This window comes from Lycium barbarum, chromosome 7, assembly GCF_019175385.1.
Source record: "Lycium barbarum isolate Lr01 chromosome 7, ASM1917538v2, whole genome shotgun sequence".
Taxonomy (NCBI): domain Eukaryota; kingdom Viridiplantae; phylum Streptophyta; class Magnoliopsida; order Solanales; family Solanaceae; genus Lycium; species Lycium barbarum.
Window position 1 is genome coordinate 16,725,259 of NC_083343.1, and position 22,741 is coordinate 16,747,999.

The window sequence follows — 22,741 nt, forward strand, 5'->3', positions numbered from 1 at the left end:
CGCTAGGCATAAATTCGATTGCTTAAGACCAGCCCATTTGAAGGAAAAATCATTTAATTGCATTGTTTGCTCTTCAAATGGGATGAGCTTTAATTTTTGTCCTTCAAACGGATGATCTTTAATTTTTGCGATGGATGGTTTGTCCTTAAACTTATACTTAGTGATGCATAAGTTCTTTAAGACGTGGAGCATAACTATAAAATATTATGATGCAAAAACACAAATTTATACTCCGCGAAAAAATTACTCCCTTCGTCCCAATTTATGTGATGTAGTTTGACTGGACACGAAATTTAACCTGTTTGGATGGTGGTTTCCCGTGGTTCATTAATGTATGGTTTTCTATGAAACCATGTTTGTTTCCATTGTTCTTAAAATTATGTGGTATGGTGTTGTAAACCCGTGGTTCATCCCATGGTTATATAACCATGAAAAGTCCTAATTTTTGTAACCACGAATTTTGTGGTTTTTTCATGATTACGCATTTTATTTCCCCATTATACCACACCCTCCACCATCCACTCCACCCCACCCCACCCTACCACTCACCCCCATCCCACCCTTCACCACCCACCATCCACCCCACCCACCCCCACCCCTACCACTCACCCCTACCTTACCCCTGCCCTACCACCCACCCCCACCCTAACTACCACACTCCTCTGCCACCTACCCCCACCCCATAACAACTCACCCCCACCCCACCCTCATCTCACAACCACCCACCCCTCCACCACCCCCACCCACTGCCTACTTATTTTTGAAAGTTCCTATTTTATTTTATTAATATATAAAAATTAATTTCTAATTAAGAGTTGAGGGTATTTTAGTAAACTTACAAGTTATTATACAGTACCATACAGTCAAACCAAACAATACAAATGTTATTAAACCACAACAAACGATACAGTCTATCCAAACATTGTGTTCATTAATACAGTACAATACAATACAACACCATACTGTACATTAATGAACCACGGGAAACAACCATCCAATCAGAGGATAAGAAATAAAAGAAAATTTTTGAATTTTTTGATTTAAAACAAGCTAAAGATATTTATACAATTATAAATTATCTCATTAAGCAAATAAGATAATGTTTAAAGTTAAATTGCTGATAAATAAAAAAATATGTCTTTTTTTGGTACCAACTAAAAAGTAAATTACTGTCATATAAATTGGACAGAGATAAAGGGCGAAAATTAGAGACGACACAAAATAGGGACAAAAAGTGCAATTTTTTCCTGTTATAACCTTAGATTACCCACAAAAAAGGTCACGAGTTCCTCAAAACCTCTTTTTTGTCAGCACAAAAACCCTTTATACTTCCCCCATTCAATTTTCTTCAATTTTTTTTTTTAGCTTTCAGTAATGGAAATAGTAACAAAGAAAGAGAGTGGTAGTAGTAGTAATAGTAAAGCAATCCCAGATTCAGTAATGGAAGCAGTGAAAAGAACCTCAAAAAACATTGATGATTTAAGTAATAATTTAGATGAATTCTTGTCTCTTTATGGTGCTGATGTTTTCCCTGAACTGGGTCCTCTTCAACAGGCTGAATCTTTGCTTTTATTAGCTAAAGCCACAACAACTCTGTTTGCATGTAATGTTTTTACTTAATTCTTGACACCCTTTTTTTTGTTTTGGTTGTGGATTTTGATATGTTGATTTTTGTTTGGTTTTGCAGTGAGGCTTAGATGTAAAGGGGTGAATCCAGATGAACATCCTGTCAAATTAGAGTTTGTATGTTTTCTTCCTTTTGCTTTTTTATAGTGTTCTATTTTATTTTTAAAGATACAATTTTTTGAGGGTTTGGGGGTTGTTTGTGCTTGGGACTTGGAAGTATAAAAAAGGGGAAATTTGAAAAAAAATAAAATGGTGAGTTGTGTTTGGACATGAATACAACTTGGAAGAATGTTGAAGTTTTGTGAGTGATTTGGAGAGAAAAATGTGAAAAAGTTAAGAGTTTGTGTGTGTTCTTGAAGATTTTGGTCTTGCTAGTCCATGGTGTCCTATTTTATTTTTAAAGATTCGTTTTTGAGGGTTTGGGGTTGTACTTGGGAGTTGGAAGTATAAAAATGTGAAATTTGAAAAGAAGTTGAAAATTGGTATTTGGAAATTGGAGTTGTTTTTAGACATGAATACAAATTGGAAAAATGTTGAATTTTGTGAGTGATTTGGAGTGAAACATTAGAGTTTGTATGTATTCTTCTCTGAGATTCTGCTTTTGCCATACTATGGTGTTCTATTTTATTTCTCAAAATTCTTTTTTGAGGTTGGGGTTGATTTTTTGTGTGCTTGGTACTTGGAAGCATAAATTTTCCTTTTCTTTCTTTCTTTCTTTCTTTCTTTCTTTGTGTGACCCTTTTTTAGGCTTTTGAATTTGAATAGTTAAGGTGTTGCTTTGTTTTCTCTTTCTTGGGTTGTGAATTGTTGCTTTGCTATTCTATGGTGTTCTATTTTCTTTTCTAAGATTCTTTTTTGAGGGGTTGGGGTTGGGTTGTGTGTGCTTGGGACTTGGAGTTACAAAAAATGAGACATTTGAAAAAAAGTTGAAAAATGATATTTGGAAATCGGAGTTGTGTTTGGAAATGAATACAACTTGGAAAAATGTTAGAATTTTTTTGTGAGGCTTAAATGTAAAGGGGTCAACCCTGATGAACATCCTATCAAATTAGAGTTTGTATGTGTTCTTCTTGAAGATTCTGCTTTTGCTATTCTATGGTGTTTTATTTTCTTTCTAAAGATTCTTTTTTTGAGGGTTTGGGGTTGTGCGTGCTTGGGACTTGGAAGTATAAATAATGTGAAATTTGAAAAAAAAAGAAGTATTATTTGGAAAAAGTTGAAAAATGGTGTTTGGAAATTGGAGTTGTGTTTGGACATGAATACAACTTGGAAAAATGTTGAACTTTTGTGAGTGATTCGGAGTGAAAAATGTGAAAACATTAGAGTTTGTATGTATTCTTCTGGGAGTTTCTGCTTTTGCTATACTATGGTGTTCTATTTTATCTTGAAGGATTCTTTTTTTTTTTTTGAGGGTTTGGGGTTGATTTTTCTGTGTGCTTGGGACTTGGAAGTATAGATTTTACTTTTTTTCCTTTCTCGTTTTGACCCTTTTTTAGGCTTTTGAATAGTTAGGTGTTGCTTTATTTTCTCTTTCTTGGGTTGTGAATTGTTGCTTAGTGGGAGTTTGGACATTAAAAAATGAGAAATTTGAAAAAAAGTAGTAGTTGAAAAAAAGTTGAAAAATGGCATTTGGAATTGGAGTTGTGTTTGACATGAATACAACTTGGAAACTGTTGATTTTTTGTGAGTGATTTGGTGCAAAAAATGTGAAAACAGGTCTTTGGAGTTCTTCGAAATCCGGAATATTCAACTTCAAGTTGAATTCCGGAAAATTGTAACAGCTTTATGTCCTAACATGATTCCGGAATAAAATTCCATAAAAAAGTGAAAATTATCTCTGGCCAAACGGGCATTAATGGTTCTTTTTCTTTTACTCTTTTTTTAGGCTTTTGAATAGTTAGGCGTTGCTTTGTTTTCTCTTTCTTGGGTTTTGAATTGTTGCTTAAGCTGAAATGCTGCGTTAGAATTTGTGATTAACTTTGATTTGGTAAAATTTTAGAAGAAAGAAAGGTCTACTCTTGCTAATTTTAATGCGTTCAGTGAATAGTAACCCTTTTGGTTGTGATGGTTAAGCTAAAGTTCTTTATTATAGATTCTGATCAATTGGTTGATTTGGTTTAAGTCTAAATTTAATGTCTAACTTTCCTCTTATTTCTTGGTTCTTTTGTTTAATGTAGGAACGTCTGAGCTTGTACCAAGAGAAACTGCAGTACTTGATGGACCTGAATAAAGGTAAATTTGAATCTTTCTATGAAATTGGGTGGTATTGGAATAAATAAAGAAGTTGTGACGGAAAGCCTAAAAAGTAAATGATCCACTAAAAGTATAAATTACAGTGTCCGCTTTCTGATATTATTAGTTGTGACCAGTTAAAAGAAAAAAAGTATCATGCTTGCCTCCCATAACATGATGGTCACTTTTCATTGATCACCTTGATTTTGAAGAATGGGTTCTGGAGTACGGCTTGAAATGATTTCTGTTTGTTCAGCATATAATAGTTATTGTTAAGATATGCTATTTAAAAACCTTGCTTTGTTTCCATATGACATATCAATGACAAATGTTGAATACTGACTATTCTCTATTTGTCCCGTAAGCGCCATTGCGACCATCAGCTACGATAAATCCGCAAGCTGCAACACGATTTATCGAGCATTCGTTGCCTGATCTCACACCTGGTAACTGCTTAACTATTTCCAGATGTGTGCAAGTGACATTGCATTTGTTTTTTTTTTTTTTAAACAAGCCTGTCTTGCAGAGCAGAGGAGAAGCATGCGAGAAATCAGTAAAGGTGAGGGGACTAGGATTAAGTATGTTGAAAGAATTGCTCATAAGAAGAGGAAGTATCCTGAGCAGCGATCTGTTCGAACCGCTGCCCAAGAGTTTCTTGAGAAAGCATCCCGTGAGCTTCTTGGTGAGAACCAAAGTGGTTTTAAGGGACCTTTACAACTGCCTGAGGGTGATGGTGAAGATCTACCTATGAGCTGATTTTCTGGTAGATTTTGAACTCACTTGTTCCAGTTTATAATCTATTTCTCTTTTTTTATGGATCTTGCTAGTTGCGCTGCTGGCATATTGTTTTATCTTCTTAAAGCATTTTCATGATTTTCTTAATTCCAAGTGCATGGTTATTTGATGCTTCTTTTTTTGTGTGGGTATGGAATAAAGTTATTCAAGTCTACCTCTTCTTTTGTTAAATTTTGTAGCTGAGATAGAGATGAAAATTTATATATTTCCAACACTAATGGAAACATATTATTGACACCATTGTTTTTCTCCATGGGAAAATTCATGACATCTTCCATACATTGCCGGAGGCACTGTCTGATGCAGCTTCATGTGGACCATGTTTAGTATGCCATTTGAATGATGGAGATACTAAGGACATTTTTTTTTGAATCATCAAGAGATAATAAGGCATTCGTTTTGTTTTTCTGAAACATCAAGAGATACTAAGGACATTCGTATAATTTAACTCTATTAGTTACTAATATGGAAAGAATTGAACAGCATGTGTTTTGAGAGCAAAGAATGTGCAGAACATGTTCTGAAAAGAGCTGCATATATATATTGGCCTTTTGGACCATGTTAAAAGATGTTTGCTGTATAGTTTTGACCAGTAGCGAAAGCAATAGTTTTGACCAGTTGCGGCATCTTTTAGGACCTTGTGAAAAGGTTATGGTGAAAATGGACTTGTATGATATATCAAAGTGGCTTTCATTTAGATATTGAGAGTGAAACCTCTATCGTTTTGTTCTTAGTCACAATCATCTTAATAGGTCAGAAATGCAATCTTGATGAGACGATGCCACTTCCATCTTCCACCTATTTCGATTTTAAATCTTGATCCTTAGTAATCAAAGAGGTTTCCTTCAATACTGAAGACCAACGGCCAAAAAGAAAAAAGGGGGGGGGGGGGGGGGGGGGTAAGAGTAGGAAGAAAGGAACAAGCAATCAAAGATAAGTCATGACTCATGATTGGTCAGTCTTATGCTCTAAGTTTGCGCTATACGCGGGTTGGGAAGAGTCAAACCTCAATAGTAAATGATCTTTTTATAAATAATGTTATATTGATAAGGGGATCAGCTCCCATACACAGTGGTATATCAAGACATAGAGAATCTAAAAAATAGTGATTCTATACTAAAGACACCCAATCTTATATCAAATTAGAACTTCATGGTGCACTTAAAAAAGAAATGAATGAGAGAATGTTCTTCAAATATAGAAAATCATTCTTTATTCCTTCAAAAGTTCTCATATTTCTCTCTTTCCATACAACCCACATAAGTGCCAGTCCTGCCCGATGTCTTCATTTCCATCTTGTAAAGGTTCAACTGAAACAATACCTCTTTGAGTGCATGGCATCGTTGATTGTAGTCCGAACCATCTCCGCAGTCAAGTAGCTACTGACAATGTAGGGGGTGATGATTAACATCTTCACCAGAATTCTTACACATAAAGCTCCAATTGACATATGATCATCCTCTTCATCAATATTTCCAACTGTCAAAAATTGTTTCCTTAACTGCCAGTCACGTGAAAAAGCACTGTCTTGTTGTCAAGGGGATTCAAATCGGGAGGTGCATAAATCCAACTCCATCTTGACCAAGAGCTTTTTGTAATAGGATACATTACTCCCAACGTTCACCTCTACCCTGATTGCTATGTGAAGTATTTTTTTTTTGGGTGAAGTACTTCAACTAGATGTTAGAATTCCGCCATTTCCCAATCATGCAAAGACAAGTAATGACAAGGTCTGTAATTTATTGTACATTGCACCCTTAAGATCTATAATCAGTAAAATAATTGAATGAAATGTTCAATAATAGTAGATCCGCATTTACTTGTTACCATTCTTAAAAAAGAACCACATTTAGAGCACTAGGAGATCTGAAGATATTTTTTTTAAATGAAGGAGATCTGAAGATATAAATGGGTACAGCTATGTAATCTTCAATGGATGACTTTTACTACATCCTTTTTTCAATGAAAACATCTGGGGATGCAAAGCTATACAAAAGCTGTTGTAGCTCCTATACCTAACTTAAGGAGCAAAACAAAATTAATGAACATTTTACATTATTTACAGTGTTCAATTTGCTTTAACAAAAATCTGAGACATTTCTTTTCGAGTTTGGGATTGGCGGTGAATTCCCATTCAAAGCGACTAACGTTTCTTTCCTTCCATAATGTCCTGGAAAATTACCGGCAATAATGATTTACCACGATCTTTTTATCGATCTGTTAGGCATTACATATTGGACCACAAAGGGGCACAAAACAAGTTCAATATCCTTTGTTGTACTATGAAGAAAAAGGTGGTAAATTTTTCTAAGCTGGAATTGCACAAATAACTAGTCCCTCTGTCCCAAATTATATGAAACTCTTTCCTTTTTAGTATGTCCCAAAAAGAATGACACCTTTCTATATTTAGTATCAATTCAACTTTAAATTTACCTTTTTACCCTTAATGAAATGATTTCTAGCCATACAAATTTCTATGATTTGTTTTAGACCACAAGCTTCAAAAGTGTTCCTTTATTTTTTAAACTTCGTGCCAAGTCAAACACTTTCATAGAAAATGGGAGGTGGGAGTACTACATAGTACTAGTCTGCTCCTCTTGAGGTCTTCTCGGGTAAGGCAAACCTCCTGGATAAGCAACTAGGTAAAACAGGCATAGGAAATGTTAAATGTCCCTAAACATAAGATTAGCATCTTGTAATTATGCTATAATATGAGATACATGAGATCTGTACACATTAACAAAGTAGGTTTTGCACCCAAGGGTGACATAGCCTTGGTGGATAGAGTTACCTGGTACTCGTTGCTGATGGGAGGTGGCAGATATCTCGTGGAATTAGTCAAGGTGCGTGCAAGGTGGCCCGAACACCACGGTTATCAAAAAACAAAGGTAGTTTTAGAGCCACGGGACTGACACGACAATTACATCTTATGCAGTGCTTCTTTCATCCTAATTTGATTGATATTCTTTCCTTTTTTATCCGTTCGAAAATTGACACGTTTCTATATTTTGAATCTATTTAATACTTGTAGATCCCATTGAGCACGAAAACAAGTACTTTGGTAATAAGGCTAATCGTTTGTATCTATGCCATATTTTACTTAGATCGTTGTTTCTTTCATGAACCACATGTCCAATCAAACCACCAAACATATCGGGGCAGAGGAGGTAGTAGATGTGGGTTTATTTAGATAGTTGGTTTTGGTTTTGATGTCAATATTTGTCTCCAATTTCATTCAGTAAATTTCTTTAGCTCAGTCAGGTAATATGTTTCAAACTTTTAATTAGTCACCTCATGATTGTGGATTTTACTTTTTGCAACTTCCTTGGATATATGAAAGTTTCATTTTTCCTTGGGGAAATGGTTTAATTAATGCAACTTCTCTATTTGTTTCAAGTAAATCTTGAGTATCATTTAGTTCTATTCTGTCAATTCAAGTTTCTTGCTGTATTTGCTACTCCAATAAGTAACGTCGGTACTTATGCTCGGTGATACTGAAAGAAGTTAAAGCATGTGTGTTGCAGCCTCCAGGAGTGTCTGGTTGCATGTAAACTGGATACAACAACAACAACAACAGCCCAGTGAAATCCCACATCTTGGGGTCTGGGGAGGGTATAATGTACGCAGACCTTACTCCTACCAAGGTAGGATGGCTGTTTCCGAGAGACCCTCGGCTCAATAGAAGCATAAAAAGGGGGTCAGATAAGGTTAAAAGATTTAAAACGATATTGCAATGAAATAATGCAAGCGACACAGTAAAACAGGATAATCAAGGAATTCAAAGCGATATGGAAATGCAAATCACGAAAGTGGCACAGATAAAATAGAGTAATCAAAGTACAGAAAGTAGCAAATAATAACATAAATCAAAGCACAAGAAATTATAATGCGCTAATGCGCCTACTAATAAGGAAAGATAACGAGACTTATATACTAGCCTTCTACCCTAATGTGGGTCCTCCACACCTTCCTATCTAAGGTCATGTCCTCGGTAAGCTGTAACTGCGTCATGTCCTGTCTAATCACCTCTCCCCAATATTTCTTTGGCCTACCCCTACCTCTTCTGAAACCATCCATGGCTAACCTCTCACACCTCCGCACTGGGGCATCTATGTCTCTCCTCTTCACATGCCCAAACCATCTCAGTCGCATTTCCCGCATCTTGTCTTCCACCGAGGCCACTCCCACCTTATCCCGAATAGCCTCATTTCTAATCCTGTCGCTCTTAGTGTGCCCACACATCCATCTCAACATTCTCATCTCGGCCATGTAAACTGGATCATCTCTAAAATTCTAAAAAAATTACAGCAAATATACACACCTCCTATGATAAAAAATTAGCTGAAAGTTGTTTTTACTGATCAAACATAAAAAGCAAATACATACTGATTTGTAAAAAACTTGATATAAACTTATTAACCTGTTTTTACTGAATTAGTTATATCCTATACTTCGAACTGTTTAAGTGCCTTGTGTTGTGTTTGATACGTGCTGGAAAGAAGTCTCGTAGAAATATGTATACAGACACTAAAGTGCAATGAAGGTTCTACTAATGAAGTTACTATGGCATTTAGAGAAGCTAATAGAGGGATGAGTCCAGACCCCACTTTGTGGGATTTCACTGGGTATGTTGTGTTTGTATCTAATAGAGGGATGAGCGGTAGTCTCTATTCAGCCAATAGACAGGTGAACTAGATAAGGCACATGATGGGAAATGAAAGGCGCAAAGAAGTATGAAGGAGTTGGCTTCACCGGGCCTAGTTCAAAGCTTAGATTGTAGAGTACCTTTAGGCTTTAGGGATACCACTGTTGGCAATGATATGCAGAGTTCCTGCCATGTGTTAGCTGGATGAGTATCGTATTGTTGATGCATTACAAGCTTAGTCAGAAAAGTCTAAAAGAGTGGTCTGTAATTAGATATTGCATGTTATTCTAGGAAATTCCTCAATGTCATTGCTTGCTAAATAAGAACTAGAGCTAATGAACAGAGGAAGTTGGTGGTTAAGTTTCAAGTGCTTTGTTATGCCGAGCTAACACAAATTTTCAGGCATCTTGGCTCAACTAGTAAATTCTCATTCACTAGTAAAACTGCTTTACTTGGTCCCTTTTTGCAGCTACGTGGAGTCGCCAAAAAATTATATGGTGAATAGGAGTCTAAAGTGACTTGATGATTTCTTAGATGTTTTCGATTGTCAGACAGGAAGAGCAAAGACAGTAGAGAAATTATCATGAGTTTGATGAATCTGGGAATGGAGGGGATAACGGGAGGATTAAGTTAATTAACAAGAGCTTAAATTTATTTGCTTTCAAAAGTTAGTGGAAACAAAGGAAAGAACAGGTCTTTAAAGTTTCATGTGATGCAGAAGGAGACGTTCCCCTCTGCTGTTTTTTTCCATATCTCTCCCTTTCAGTTCAAAACATCTCTAAAAATGCTCCTAGGCACTAAAATCGAGGGACAAGTGAGGATGGCTCAGTGGTTAAGCACCTCCACCTACGACCGATAGGTCCTGGGTTCGAGTCACACTGGAGGGGAAGTGTGGAAACACTATAAATCCTCCTAAATGGGTGGGGAAAAAAAAGGCACTAAAATCGAGGTTGTACCTAAAATAACCTTTTCCGGCATTCTCTCTCTTCAAACCTTCACGCCAACAGCAGCAACCACTGTTCCGACATGACCCAGCCTCCTCTCTTCTTTTCTCTCTCCTCCCTAGACTATTCCGACATAACCCAACCCCTTTTCTTATCTTCTCTCTCCTCTCTAGCATCGAGTCTGCCTCTCGTCGTTTTCTCTCTCTCCGGCGAAGCCTCTCCTAGGTTCAACCATCTTTTGGGATGGGGGATAGGCTGATTTTCCCATCAGGAGAAAAAACTTTTGAGATTTTAGACATTAGTGAAGGGCAATTCCGATGGTTCCTTATTACAGAGAAAAGCAATCGTTTTGTTAGCAAGATTAAGCTTGATGAAAGCAACCTTCGATGGGTATGTGACTCTTTGAAGCAAGTATCATAAGGGGCGGGGAATTTATATAGAAGATGGGGAAGAAAGCAGCAAAACATATTACATAGGGTGTACTAAAATTACAATATTTATGGGCGATTCACTCGAATCGAGAAATGGAATGGGGCAAGGAAAACCGCAATCATCCTTCCAGAAAAGGATTACAATGCAGGCTGGTGCGATTTTGCTGAAAAGGTGCTCAAATTTCTGGGCAAGTCAAAGCCGGTATTGCAAAGGTTTGTTTCACCGGAGATATCCTACACTCAAGCTGCTAGCATCCAATCTTGGCCTGTTATGAATGGTCAGTCCATTTCGGAGAGCGGAAACAAACACATTCTGAGCCGATGTTTGGTGGGGGCTTTCAATGACTCTTTTAGTGCTAATCCGACACTGGATGTTATCCAACAATGGTTCTATAGTCGCTGGTCGATGACAGCTGGGTTGAAGGTCTCAGCTCTTGCTCACAACCTCTTCCTTTTCGAACTGCCATCGAGGCAAGAGGCTGAGCGGGTCAAGATTGGCGACTGGTTCTACAATGGGAGAAGGCTCTCACTCGACTGGTGGTCGCCGGTCTTGAGGAACAATAAGGTGGCAGAAGAGCAGGGGAGAAAATGGATAATGAATAAGGGTCTTTGGAATCCCTTTGCATGAATGGTCTGAGGAAAACCTTAGGTTCATTGGTGGTAAATGCGGTGGATATGTAGATGCTGACGAGGATACCAAGAAAAGAAGCAATCTCCTATGGGCTCGTATCCTTGTTAAGGATTCAGATCTCGTTCTTCCTTGCAAACTGGAACTTCCGTCTGGGGATTGCTCCTTTGAACTTTCCATTATCATGGATAGCCCCTCGAAAGTTGTTGCTAATCGGAGTATGGCTGGAAGAGACAAAAGAACTTACCCTAATAACCTTTGGTCCATGGACCTTCGGTCCAAAGAAGGGGATGAGCCTGTTCAAATTTTGAATTCCAAAAACTGTCGGTGGGCCGGATCTTTATTTGATTCAGCCCAACAAGTGGTCAACTGTGAAATCAATATTTCTAATTCCCTTAATAGGGACCACCCCTATTATTATTATAACAACAATAGCATCAAGCCCAAAAGGAAAAGGCCCAAATCAAGAGCAAAGCCCAGACAGATAAAGAGTTGGAAAGCAAAAGGGCCAGCCCAAATTCAACATTATCCCAGAAGTTTCATTAACGACACCACCATTGAGAAGGCTGTGGTAGCCCTTTCTGATCAAAATACAGAGAACTTCGGAGTAGAGGACGCAGATGATGAAGCCGATCCCCCTCTTTACTCTATTCCGACATCGCTAAACGACTATCCTATTGACAACTCCATGGATTTTGAAATCTCTTCCTTCTCTGGCAGCGAGACACACTCGTTAGTTTTGCATGATGGGTTAAATAATGGGAATTGTTTAATCAACACACCTCTGGTAATCGAGACTTCTCATTGGACCAAGCTGTTTATGGCTAAGGCTTGCAAAGCCTTTGGAGTTAATTTGGCTGGATTCGAGCACGAGATGTTCGATATGATTCTCAGGATGGAACAGAGAAGACAAGCTCAATTAATGCTACAAAAAGAAAAGAAGAATGGGGGAAGGAGCTCTGCAAAGAAAGGGGTAAGAGAGGCCAGGAGTATGGAATGCACTTTTACTTATGAAAAAGGGGAAGGATCAGCTAGGGGCAGGTTTCAAAAAGCTTTCTCTGAATGAAATTAAAACTTATTAGCTGGAACGTGAGGGGGCTCAACGATATGAGCAAAAGGAGTACTATCAGGGCTCTTATGCAAAAATGGAAACCAGACATTTTGTGCTTGCAAGAGACCAAAACAGATGGCTGTCCAGTGGCTCCTATCACACAAATTTGGGGTTCTAGATTGGTTGGTTGGGCTGAATTGAGGGCTCGTGGTACTAGAGGAGGCGTAATTATTATATGGGACAAGAGACAATGGAACTGTCTTGACTCCCAACAAGGTCAGTTTACTATCACAACTATGTTGGAAGGGGTGCATTCTAATTTTAGGTTTTGCTTTACTGGAGTTTATGGACCCCACACTAATTGGGAGAGGGCTGAATTATGGGAGGAACTGGCTGATGTTAGAGGATTATGGGATGAAGGCTGGGTGGTTGGTGGGGACTTCAATGTTTGTAGATTCGAGAATGAAAGATACAATTGAATCAGGAGATCCAGGGCAATGAGTGCTTTCTCTGATTTCATTCAAGATATGGGATTGATTGACCTTCCTCTTCAAGGGGCATTCTACACTTGGACCAGGAATGCTGATTTTCTTCAAGCCTCCAGAATTGATAGGTTTCTTGTCTCTTCTGAATGGAGTGATCACTTTGGGGTTATTTCTCAAAAAGTTCTACCCAAAGTTGTCTCTGATCATTGCCCTATAGCGCTAGAATGTGGGGATTGGACATCTGAACCTTCCTACTTTAAGTTTGAGAACATGTGGTTGCAACATGAAGGCTTTGGTGATCTGGTGAAACAGTGGTGGCAGGGGTATGAAGTGAATGGATCCTCAGATTTTGTGCTCTCTCAGAAGCTCAGAATGCTCAAAAAGGAGCTGGTCACTTGGAACAAGGAAGTATTTGGTAGCGTTAACACCAAGATCAACAAGGCTTTGGAGGAGCTGCAAATGTTGGATCAGGTTGCTGAAAATAGTGTGCTGACTCAAGACGAGACTAACAAATCCTTGACATTAAAATTGGAACTTCAACAACTAGCCAAGGCTGAGGAAATCTCATGGAGGCAGAAATCTAGATGCTTGTGGTTGAAGGAAGGGGATAGAAATACTAAGTACTTTCAGAGAATTGCCAATTCTCATAGGAGGTACAACTGTATTGACAGGCTGCAAGTGGCTGATGACATTATTGAGGATAAAGAACATATTAAGCAAGTGATCTTGGACTTCTACCAAGAACTTTACTCTGAGAATGAAGAATGGAGGCCTACCGCTGATTTTGAAGGTTTGAATTGTCTTGACAATGAAGACAAAGAAACCTTAGAATGTTCTTTTGAAGAAGAAGTCCTCAATGCTATCAACTCTTGTGCTCCAGATAAGAGTCCTGGACCAGATGGATTTACTATGGCTTTTTTTCAAAAATGCTGGTCCACTATCAAGCAGGATGTCATGAACACCTTCAACCATTTCCACACCAACTGTCATATGGTGAAATCCTTTAATGCCTCATTCATAGCCCTTATCCCTAAAAGGAAAGGGGCAGTTGAACTTCAGACCCATCAGCTTGATAGGGAGTGTGTACAATATAGTGGCTAAAGTGCTCTCTGAAAGACTCAAAAGGGTAATATGGAAGTTGGTCTCAGGCTATCAAAATGCATTCATAAAAGGTAGACAGATAACTGATGCTTCCCTTATTGCCAATGAAGTATTAGATTGGAGACTAAAAAGTGGTGTTCCTGGTCTGCTTTTTAAACTGGACATAGAAAAGGCTTTTGACAAACTTAACTGGAAATACCTAATCTCTATTTTGAGGCAAATGGGATTTGGAGACAGGTGGATCAGATGGATCAGGTTCTCCAGGTTCTCCTTTTTCTACTGTTAAATACTCTGTTCTTATTAACAGGAGTCCAGTTGGATTTTTTTCTCCCAAGAGAGGAATAAGGCAAGGGGATCCTCTGTCCCCTTTCCTTTTCATCATAGCAATGGAGGGACTTAGCAGGATGCTTGACAAGGCAAAAGAACTTCACTGGTTGGAGGGATTTGATGTGGGCAACAGGATTGGTCAATCAATCTCTATCTCCCACCTACTATTTGCTGATGATACCCTTATATTTTGTAGTGCTGGGAGGTCCCAGGTTCAACATCTTAATATTACCTTAATGATCTTTGAGGCTATATCTGGACTTCACATCAATATGTCTAAGAGTGTAATCTATCCGGTGAATATGGTTAATGGTTTGGAAGATCTGGCCGAGATAATGTGTTGCAGTACAGGGACCTTCCCAACTACCTATCTGGGACTTCCTTTGGGTGCTAGCTACAAATCTGTTGAAGCTTGGAATGGGGTGGTTGAAAAATTTGAAAAAAGATTGGCCTCTTGGCAACAACAATATCTCTCTCTCGGAGGCAGAATTACACTGATCAACAGTGTATTGGACAGCATCCCAACTTATTTCATGTCCTTATTTTCCATACCTGGTGAAGTCTTGAAGCAGCTTGACAGGCTTAGGTGCTTATTCTTATGGGATGACAAAGATGAGAACCACAAACTTCATTTGGTGAATTGGGACAAGGTCACCATCCCAAAATCTCTTGGTGGGCTAGGAGTGAAGGATTTGGAAATGTGATGAACTTGCAGCGCTTCTGGGATGATTGCATCCCAGTGTTGTTAACCCACTGTGAAATGACATGCTCAAATGGGGCACTAGCATGGATGGATCATACTCAGTTAAGGCTAATTATCAGCTCTTGAATTCCAACAAAATTCTGATTGACCAGTGGCCATGGAAGCTGATATGGAAGGTCAAATTGCCCCCCAAGATCAGTGCTTTCTGCTGGATAGCTTTGAACAACTCTTGTTCCACTATAGATAATCTTAACAGGAAAGGCTTCAATACAGTTAACAGATGCTATATGTGTTTGAACAGGTTTGAAACTGTCAAACACCTTTTTTGGCACTGCCCGATTGCTAGAGACATTTGATCGATGTTTTTCTTCCTTTTTGGTCTCCAGTGGGTTTTGCCAAATAGTCTCAGGGAAGTTTTTGTAAGTTGGGGCAATTGGAAAGTTGAGAAGTCCATCAGAAGAATCTGGTCTATGGTTCCCGCTGTTGTTGTGTGGGGTTTATGGACAGAAAGGAACCAAAGATGTTTTGATGGCATCGCAACTAACAACTCCAATTTTAAAGGCAGATGCCTAGTCGTACTTTTTAGTTGGGTTAACCATACTCCTTTGTATGACCCTGATCAATTCTTGGATTTTGTCAGCTCTCTAGTTTTATGATAGGTTTTTATTTTTGCCCTTTCTAGAGCTGACTTTCCTACTTTTGTAAATCTCGCATCCCTTGTTATTAATATACCACTTATTTCATCAAAAAAAAAAACATCTTTAGATATAGCAAATATAAAATTCATTTGTCTACCTACATATGTGATTGAGTTTTGGCTGAAATAAGATGAATGACAGAAGATTATTACTCGGTATTAATTTTCTGCAAAGTTTTGGCCCGTCATGGTTATCAAAAAGTAGTTTTGGCTAGTCACAGGCTTTCAGAAAATGATAAGAATGCGATAAGACAATAACAATAAATCGCAGACTTGTAAACCTCGACTGGAGTATATTTTAGCCTTTTGAATGTCGTATTATAACTGTTCTTAGTTTTTGATGTTTTAACTTCTAGTCGTTTCCCTTTTTGTGATACTCAATTATCCTTATGATAACCAGTCTGAATTAGTTGTTGCTTATATTTGAGTGGTAAACTGCTTTCCATAAACCTTTGCAAAGAAAAGAAACTTATACCTGAACAGATTGACACGCCATTTTTCTCAAGAAAAGATGTGTCGTGCTTTTGATTAACCATGATGTGAATTTTATGGGTGCAGAAATTCTCTTTTGCTGACGAAGCAATGCGAGGTGCATACCAGATTGATTGTTGATGAGCTCTTCAAGCATCTCCTTCGATTTCCAGCCTATGAAGAAGATGCTCAGATTGTTCACAAGCTTTGCCAGCAAATTTCTACTTTTACCCCTGAACGTTGATGCAAGTTAAATTTTGATTATGAAGAATATAGTGTATTTTCATGTTCAGTTATGAATCCAAAGTTGCTCCTTGTTTTGCTGTAAAGTTTGTTTGTTGTAAGAGAATAAACAGGTTAGGAAAGGAACAATTAGCTGGCAGTTTTATGTACAATAGTGTTGCATGGATCCTTTTGCATTAGGAGCAATGAAGCTAGTGTCTTTATTTTTTCACTTGTTATGAGGATGGTGAAGAAGATTGTATGGTTAGGGTAGAAGAAAAGCAAGCTTATTTCAGATCCAGATTTAGTACAGAAAAGGGTCAGATTGCTCGTTTATATTTGTCCTTATCATCCAACTTTGAGCACATATTTACTCCTTTAATTCCCGCCCCCTCCTTTATTATCCTAAGTGATGCTTACATGGATTTTTTTTCTCCCGATTTAGTTCTAGTCACAGTTAAACCCGATCCAGTTTGCAAAATAAACCCATCCCACCAACAAGATTAAAGCTTATGAGAGTGAATCTTCACATCTTTTACTGATTCTTGACAAAGATTTTGCAACCAGCCTTAGATTCTCCAGTCTATGCACAGGCAAGGCCAAGCAGAAAGACTTCATCGTTTGAAACAATTTTACGAATACCCTTCCCAGCAGATTGACTCATTTCTAACTCGGATCATATTCTTATCCCACAAAAATTGCCATAAATGGAGGAGTTTTGACATAAGGCCATAGATCTCAAAAGCTGAAACTCCAACCCAGGGATTCTTGATGGTCGCCGGCTTTCCATGTGGCGCACTGGCTCTTATGGTAACCAAGCTGTGGGCTATCGTCTTCTTCACCTTAATTAATCCACCACGTTTCAAGCGCCATGAATGATATACTAATGAGTTCATTATAACTAAACAACTTCTGTTTTGAGAAAGTACTAAGAAGAAGAAGAAATTGAAATGAAGATGGGTTCATTTTGCAAACTGAATCAGGTTTAATGGTGGGTCGGATTTAATTATGACCAGAATTAAATACCTTACCTTATAAAAAAAGTGTAATCAGAATTAAAGTGGGAGAAAAAAATATCCACGTAGGCTAATAAAGGTGGGACAAGGGAAATTAACGGTGCAGGGGTACATTGTGCTCAAAGTTGGATGATAAAGACGAATATATCTAGAACGTGTTAGTTTACATTATCCTTCACAATGAAAAATGTGAAATAATTTCACTTAAACGTTCAAATCCCATGCTTTAATAGACTTGCTTGTGAATTAGGATTCTTTATACTCTCGGCGTATATTATGTGCATACTTTGGTTGTTAGAGGATAACCATTGGAGAAGAGTCTTTGGAAAATGTAAAGAGAGTCTCCATACTTCGTAATACTCTCAGTGTATATAAGTTAATTTTACTTGAAAGAAAAATATACTATAACCAGTTGGTTTGTCATTCAAAATATGGATGTTTGATGGACAATATTCTGTATGATTAAATGTTATAGGTGGGACTTGAGAAATTGCTCTTTACATGTCCCTATTTCTTTTTCCTAAATTTAGGATACTTATTGTTGTTTATAGCTTATTCATAGATCATTCATTTGTATATGCGAAGCTAGGTGTCTTTGACTGTTGCAGTGTATTTGCTTTTATACTCGGTAGTGGTAAGGGTTGTGTACATCTTATCCTCCCCAGACCCCACTTATCGGATTACACTGGGCATGTTGTTGTTGTACTCGGTCTTTGAATATTTTAGTCGTTGCTCTTCATTAATGCATGTGGTCTTCTAATCTTGGATATTTTTTCTTTTACTTGACTGGTATGACTGGATATCCTCCTCGAAGATCTTCTACTTCTTGTCGCTTTCCTTGATTTGCCTTGATTTCGAATGTCCTTTGGCTTATCGATTACGCTATCCTTGCTTTGATTGATGAATGTAATCTCTCTGAATTATCTCAGTAGTGGTCCTTATTTTCTCATAAGGTGTGGCTATTACTTAGTCTACCGTGGTGAGTCTTTGATTGGAATTCAAGTAGAGATTCCCATTCAAATTCTTAAACAGATTGATCTTCCTTTCATTTGTGCCTTCCAAATATGCTTATTCCTTTACTTCCATAAATCATGGAGTACATAAAGGATCCTCAATCATATAGTAGCAATAATGAGAAATTCTTCCCTTCTTAGATGTAGTATTCTTTTAAGGCAAAATACATAAACAGACACTCAGATTTGGTCCTAACTGTCATCTTGACACTTAAATTTACCCAGTGATCATCTAGACACATCAACTTAACACAGGCGTATCTCCTGGACACTTCGGTCCAACACACCTCACGCGTGAACCTGTCAAATGGACAGATTAGTGAATGACACATGTATTTTTTTAAAAAAGAAATAATGTTTTCTTAATAAACTAGAAAAAGCCTCTCCTCCACCCCCAATACTTCTTCCGATCTCTGCTCCTACAATATCACTCTTGTGATTGGAATTGCAAATTACATAGAGAAAGAAATTGGTTAATTAGTTCAATTTCATATAATCAATGTTTATGTTTCTCGCGTTTTTTCAAGTCTTCAAAAATGGCAAAAATTAATAAAAGTGGGAGAACTAAGCCCCTATGTTAGGGGTGGGTTATTTGCAGAAAGAGTTTATCATGGTGGGTGTAAAGAGAAAAGAATAAAGCGGAGAAGGATGAGAGAGGGGCATTAGGAATGAAAATGAGGTAGATTAAAAGGGTAAAACAAAATTTTACTGTACTTTTAAAGATGAAAATGGGTGGATTAATATCGCACACGCTTAAATGTGAACATAACACACACAATGTGTCAAGTCAGATCCGAGTGTCCGCAAAACACACCTATGTTAAGGGGCTAGATAATCACTTGGTAAGTATTACTGTCAAACTGACAATTGAGGCCAAGTTGAGTGTATGTTTATGTAATTTACCCTCTTTTAACGTCATACATGAACTTGAACATCTCATTCCTTCCATAGAATATCTTCCTTCTAGAAAAACTAAGATTCTTCTCATCAATTTCTTTGAACCTTATTTTGGCTATACAAATAGTAATTCTCATCTAAACAATTCAAGAGATTTCAAGATCTTCTTCCTTTGATATCTTTGTTCCTTTTTTATCCTACGTGACGCTTATGTGGTTATTTTTTGCTCCCAATTTAATTTGGTCACAATTAAACTTGACCTAGTTTGCAAAATGAACTTATCCACCAACATGATTCAAGCTTATGAGGTGTGAATCTTCACACCTTTTACTGATTCTTGACAAAGATTTTGCAACCAGCCTTAGATTCTCCACTATCTCTGCACAGGCAAGGCCAAGCAGAAAGTTTTTTTTTTCTAATTTGGATCATGTTCTTGTCCGACAAAAATTGCCATAAATGGAGGAGTTTTGACTTAAGGCCATAGATCCCCAAAGCTAAAATTCCAGCGCTGGATTTCATGATTGTCGCTGGCTTTCCACGTGGCGCACTGGCTCATACGGCAACCAAGCTGTGAGCTATCATCTTCCTCACCTCAATCAACCACATTTCAAGCGCCATGAATGATATACTAATATGTTCATTGTAACCAAACAACTTCTGCGTTTTTTAGAAAGTACTAAGAAGAAGAAGAAATGAAGATGGGGTTATTTTGCAAATTGGGCAGGGTTCAAATGCGTCCAGAATTAGATACCTTACCTTATAAAAAGAATTGTGGCCAGAATTAAAGTAGGAGGAAAAAATATCCGCGTAGGCGCCACGTAGGATAATAAAGGTGGGGACAAGGATTATTAATAGTTTAGGTGTAAATATGTACTCAAAGTTGGATAATAAGGGCAAATATATTTAGAAGATGTTAGTGCGAGATAAATTTATCCTTCAACAATGATAAATGTGAAATGATTTTACTTAAAAAGTTTAAAACCCATGCTTTAATTGACTTGCTTGTGAATTAGGATTCTTTATACTATCGGCATTTATTGTGTGTATCTTTGTTTATGTTAGAGCATACTCATTGGAGAAGAGTCTTGGAAAATGTGAATACTGAATACAGAGTCTTCATACTTCGTAACACTGTCAATATATATAAGTAAACTTTACTCGAAAGTAAAATATACTATAGGCTTGTTGGTTTGTCATCTAAAACATGGATGTTTATGTACTTTCTCTATTATATTTGGAATTATATATATACATGAAAACATATTTCATATATTTTAAATTTGCGTCAATAAATATTTTGCTGCTTTGTACAAGCTATTTCGTCTACCACAAAGTAGAGTTGTTCAAATATGAATGCACTTGTTTCATTTTAAAAGAGGAAGTTTGATGCATTCTCGAGTTCACTGAACTTGTAAGTTCTCTTCCGATGCCTTAAAAATGTCAAATTAATTGAAATTTACTATCTACGAATATAAGTTTAATGGACAATATTCTGATCGATCATGGTTAGATTGGTAAACGTTCTAGGTGGGACTTGAGAAATTGTTCTTTACATATGCGTGTTTTCTTTTCCTACATTTAGGATACTTATTGCTGTTTATAGCTCATTCATAGATCATTCATTTATATATGAGAAGCTAGGTGTCTTTAACTATTAGATGGTAATGTCGAGCATAGCATTTACGGAAAAACAACAGATTGGGTCAACGGTGAGAACATCAACGGAAACAGCAGTTACGACCCTCTTTATAGTGCATTAAATGGAATTAATGCAGTAATGACTGAAACGATTATTAACAATCAGAATCAAGAAAATTAAATGACAATCATTAATTCATCAATTAATGATTGCCGTTAGAAACACACAATGGGGAGAGCACCATTATTTCTTGTTTACTGTCATTTCTTTGGTCATCAAGCTTTCATTAATTCTTGAAGATTAAGAGCTACGCTATTGTTGTTCAGCAATATTGGAATAGGTTTACTCTTTCCTTTTTATTTATCTATTCTTTACCAATAACTAAGAAGTTACTTACCTTAATTCTTTTATCTGAATCAAATTACTACCAACTGTAGTTAACCTCAGCACAAATTCAACTATTTGAGTTAAATACGAATTTTGACCCAAACAGTTTGGCGCCGTCTGTGGGAATTCTACAGTTGGCTTTGTAGTTTGATTTCAATTTTATCTCTCTCTACGCAAACATTGTTATTTTTTGGTATGATTTTGTGTTTTCGCATATTGATACGATTATCCAATAGCAAGCATGAAAATCATCACCAACTATATTATAGTATAAACAATTTGAAGTTCTGTCATTATGGAGACACATTGTACGAGATATACCCTTCAACCGGAGTTAATTCCGATTGAATTTTACCAAGTAAAGGTAGAGTTAGTAAAGGTAGGAAAAAGGATGTGCGGGAATGAATACATGCTACATTGTTTGAGTATACGTACTTCATACCCAAATAATTAGGGACTGTCAATATGCATGTACACACTAGGGACTGCTAAACATCCCGAAAACATTGTAAATCACTTAAAAGTTACAACACTTTAGTCTCAGAAGGTTTTCAAAATCACACATCGAAAAACATGCCGCGAACATGATCGCGATTCATGGAGCGGTTATATCAACCTTAATTACTATTATATAAAAAAAAAGTTTATTCAAAATAGGGAAAACACAATAGAAGGATACTCAGAAATGTTCAAGGTACACATGAGTCAATTTTTCTACTTGAAAGATAGCAGGGATCTAAGAATCGGCAATAGTGATCATTGAAGGCAAGAATCTAAGAATCAGCCATGGTGACCGAAATTGGAATTATCAAATGGTACACGAACCAAATCATCACACACTTTTTCAAGATTCTTAACATTTTTGGAGGAAAGAGTGATCCTAATCGCGGGAACCCCCTCCGGAACCCTCCAAATATTTAAGGGATGCCGATGCGACATGAAGCTCATGAGTAGCAGCTCGAAGAGATGTAGTCAAATTAAAACCTGAAGTTAGAGCTTCTTCAAAAGCCTCTTTTCGAGATTTAAGGATATCCACATCACATTGAAGGCGCAGTAGCTTACACCGAGAGTAGCAACGTTCACGAGAAGCTTCAACAATTTCAAAACAATCTTGGAGGTCCGAAAAGGATGTGCTCAATGCCTGCATTACATTATCCCGATACTGTAGTGCATAAACTGTATCCTCTAGGCGCAACATCAAAGTAGCTTCAACAGAGTCAGTATCCCGAAGGTCAGACTTAAGCTTTTTTATTTCTAACTTAAGCTGTTCGTTTTCTTTTCTCGTTTTAGCGACATGGGATGAAGAGGCCGTTGCAAGAGAGTAACCTTGAAGAATCATCTCGGATAAACGACCCAAGGACAGCTCTGCATTATCGTGGGACATCCTTGGAAAAAGGAAGGATCCCAAAGAACTTCCTTGTCGGAAATAGT

General features: G+C 37.4%; 1 protein-coding gene across 2 annotated transcripts; it reads left to right on the forward strand.

Moving 5' to 3' along the window:
• Positions 1–1,252: 1,252 nt before the first annotated feature.
• Positions 1,253–16,694, forward strand: LOC132603228 (uncharacterized). Of its 2 annotated transcripts, XM_060316186.1 has the most exons (6): positions 1,263–1,603; positions 1,688–1,743; positions 3,804–3,858; positions 4,224–4,304; positions 4,385–4,621; positions 16,224–16,694. In XM_060316186.1, exons 1-5 carry the CDS (start codon positions 1,375–1,377, stop codon positions 4,612–4,614), a joined length of 651 nt encoding a protein of 216 aa, XP_060172169.1. In that variant the 5' UTR covers positions 1,263–1,374; the 3' UTR covers positions 4,615–4,621; positions 16,224–16,694. The 2 variants fall into 2 exon arrangements, with proteins under 2 accessions (XP_060172171.1, XP_060172169.1); XM_060316188.1 differs by lacking the exon at positions 4,224–4,304 and having other exon boundaries at positions 1,253–1,603; positions 4,373–4,621.
• The last annotated feature ends 6,047 nt before the right edge of the window (positions 16,695–22,741 follow it).

Coding starts and splice junctions, on each gene's coding strand:
- LOC132603228 (XM_060316186.1), top strand. CDS start 1,375: ATGGAAATAGTAACAAAGAAAGAGAGTGGTAGTAGTAGTAATAGTAAA. Junction 1,604..1,687: donor CACAACAACTCTGTTTGCAT/GTAATGTTTTTA, acceptor TTGGTTTTGCAG/TGAGGCTTAGATGTAAAGGG. Junction 4,305..4,384: donor GTTGCCTGATCTCACACCTG/GTAACTGCTTAA, acceptor CCTGTCTTGCAG/AGCAGAGGAGAAGCATGCGA.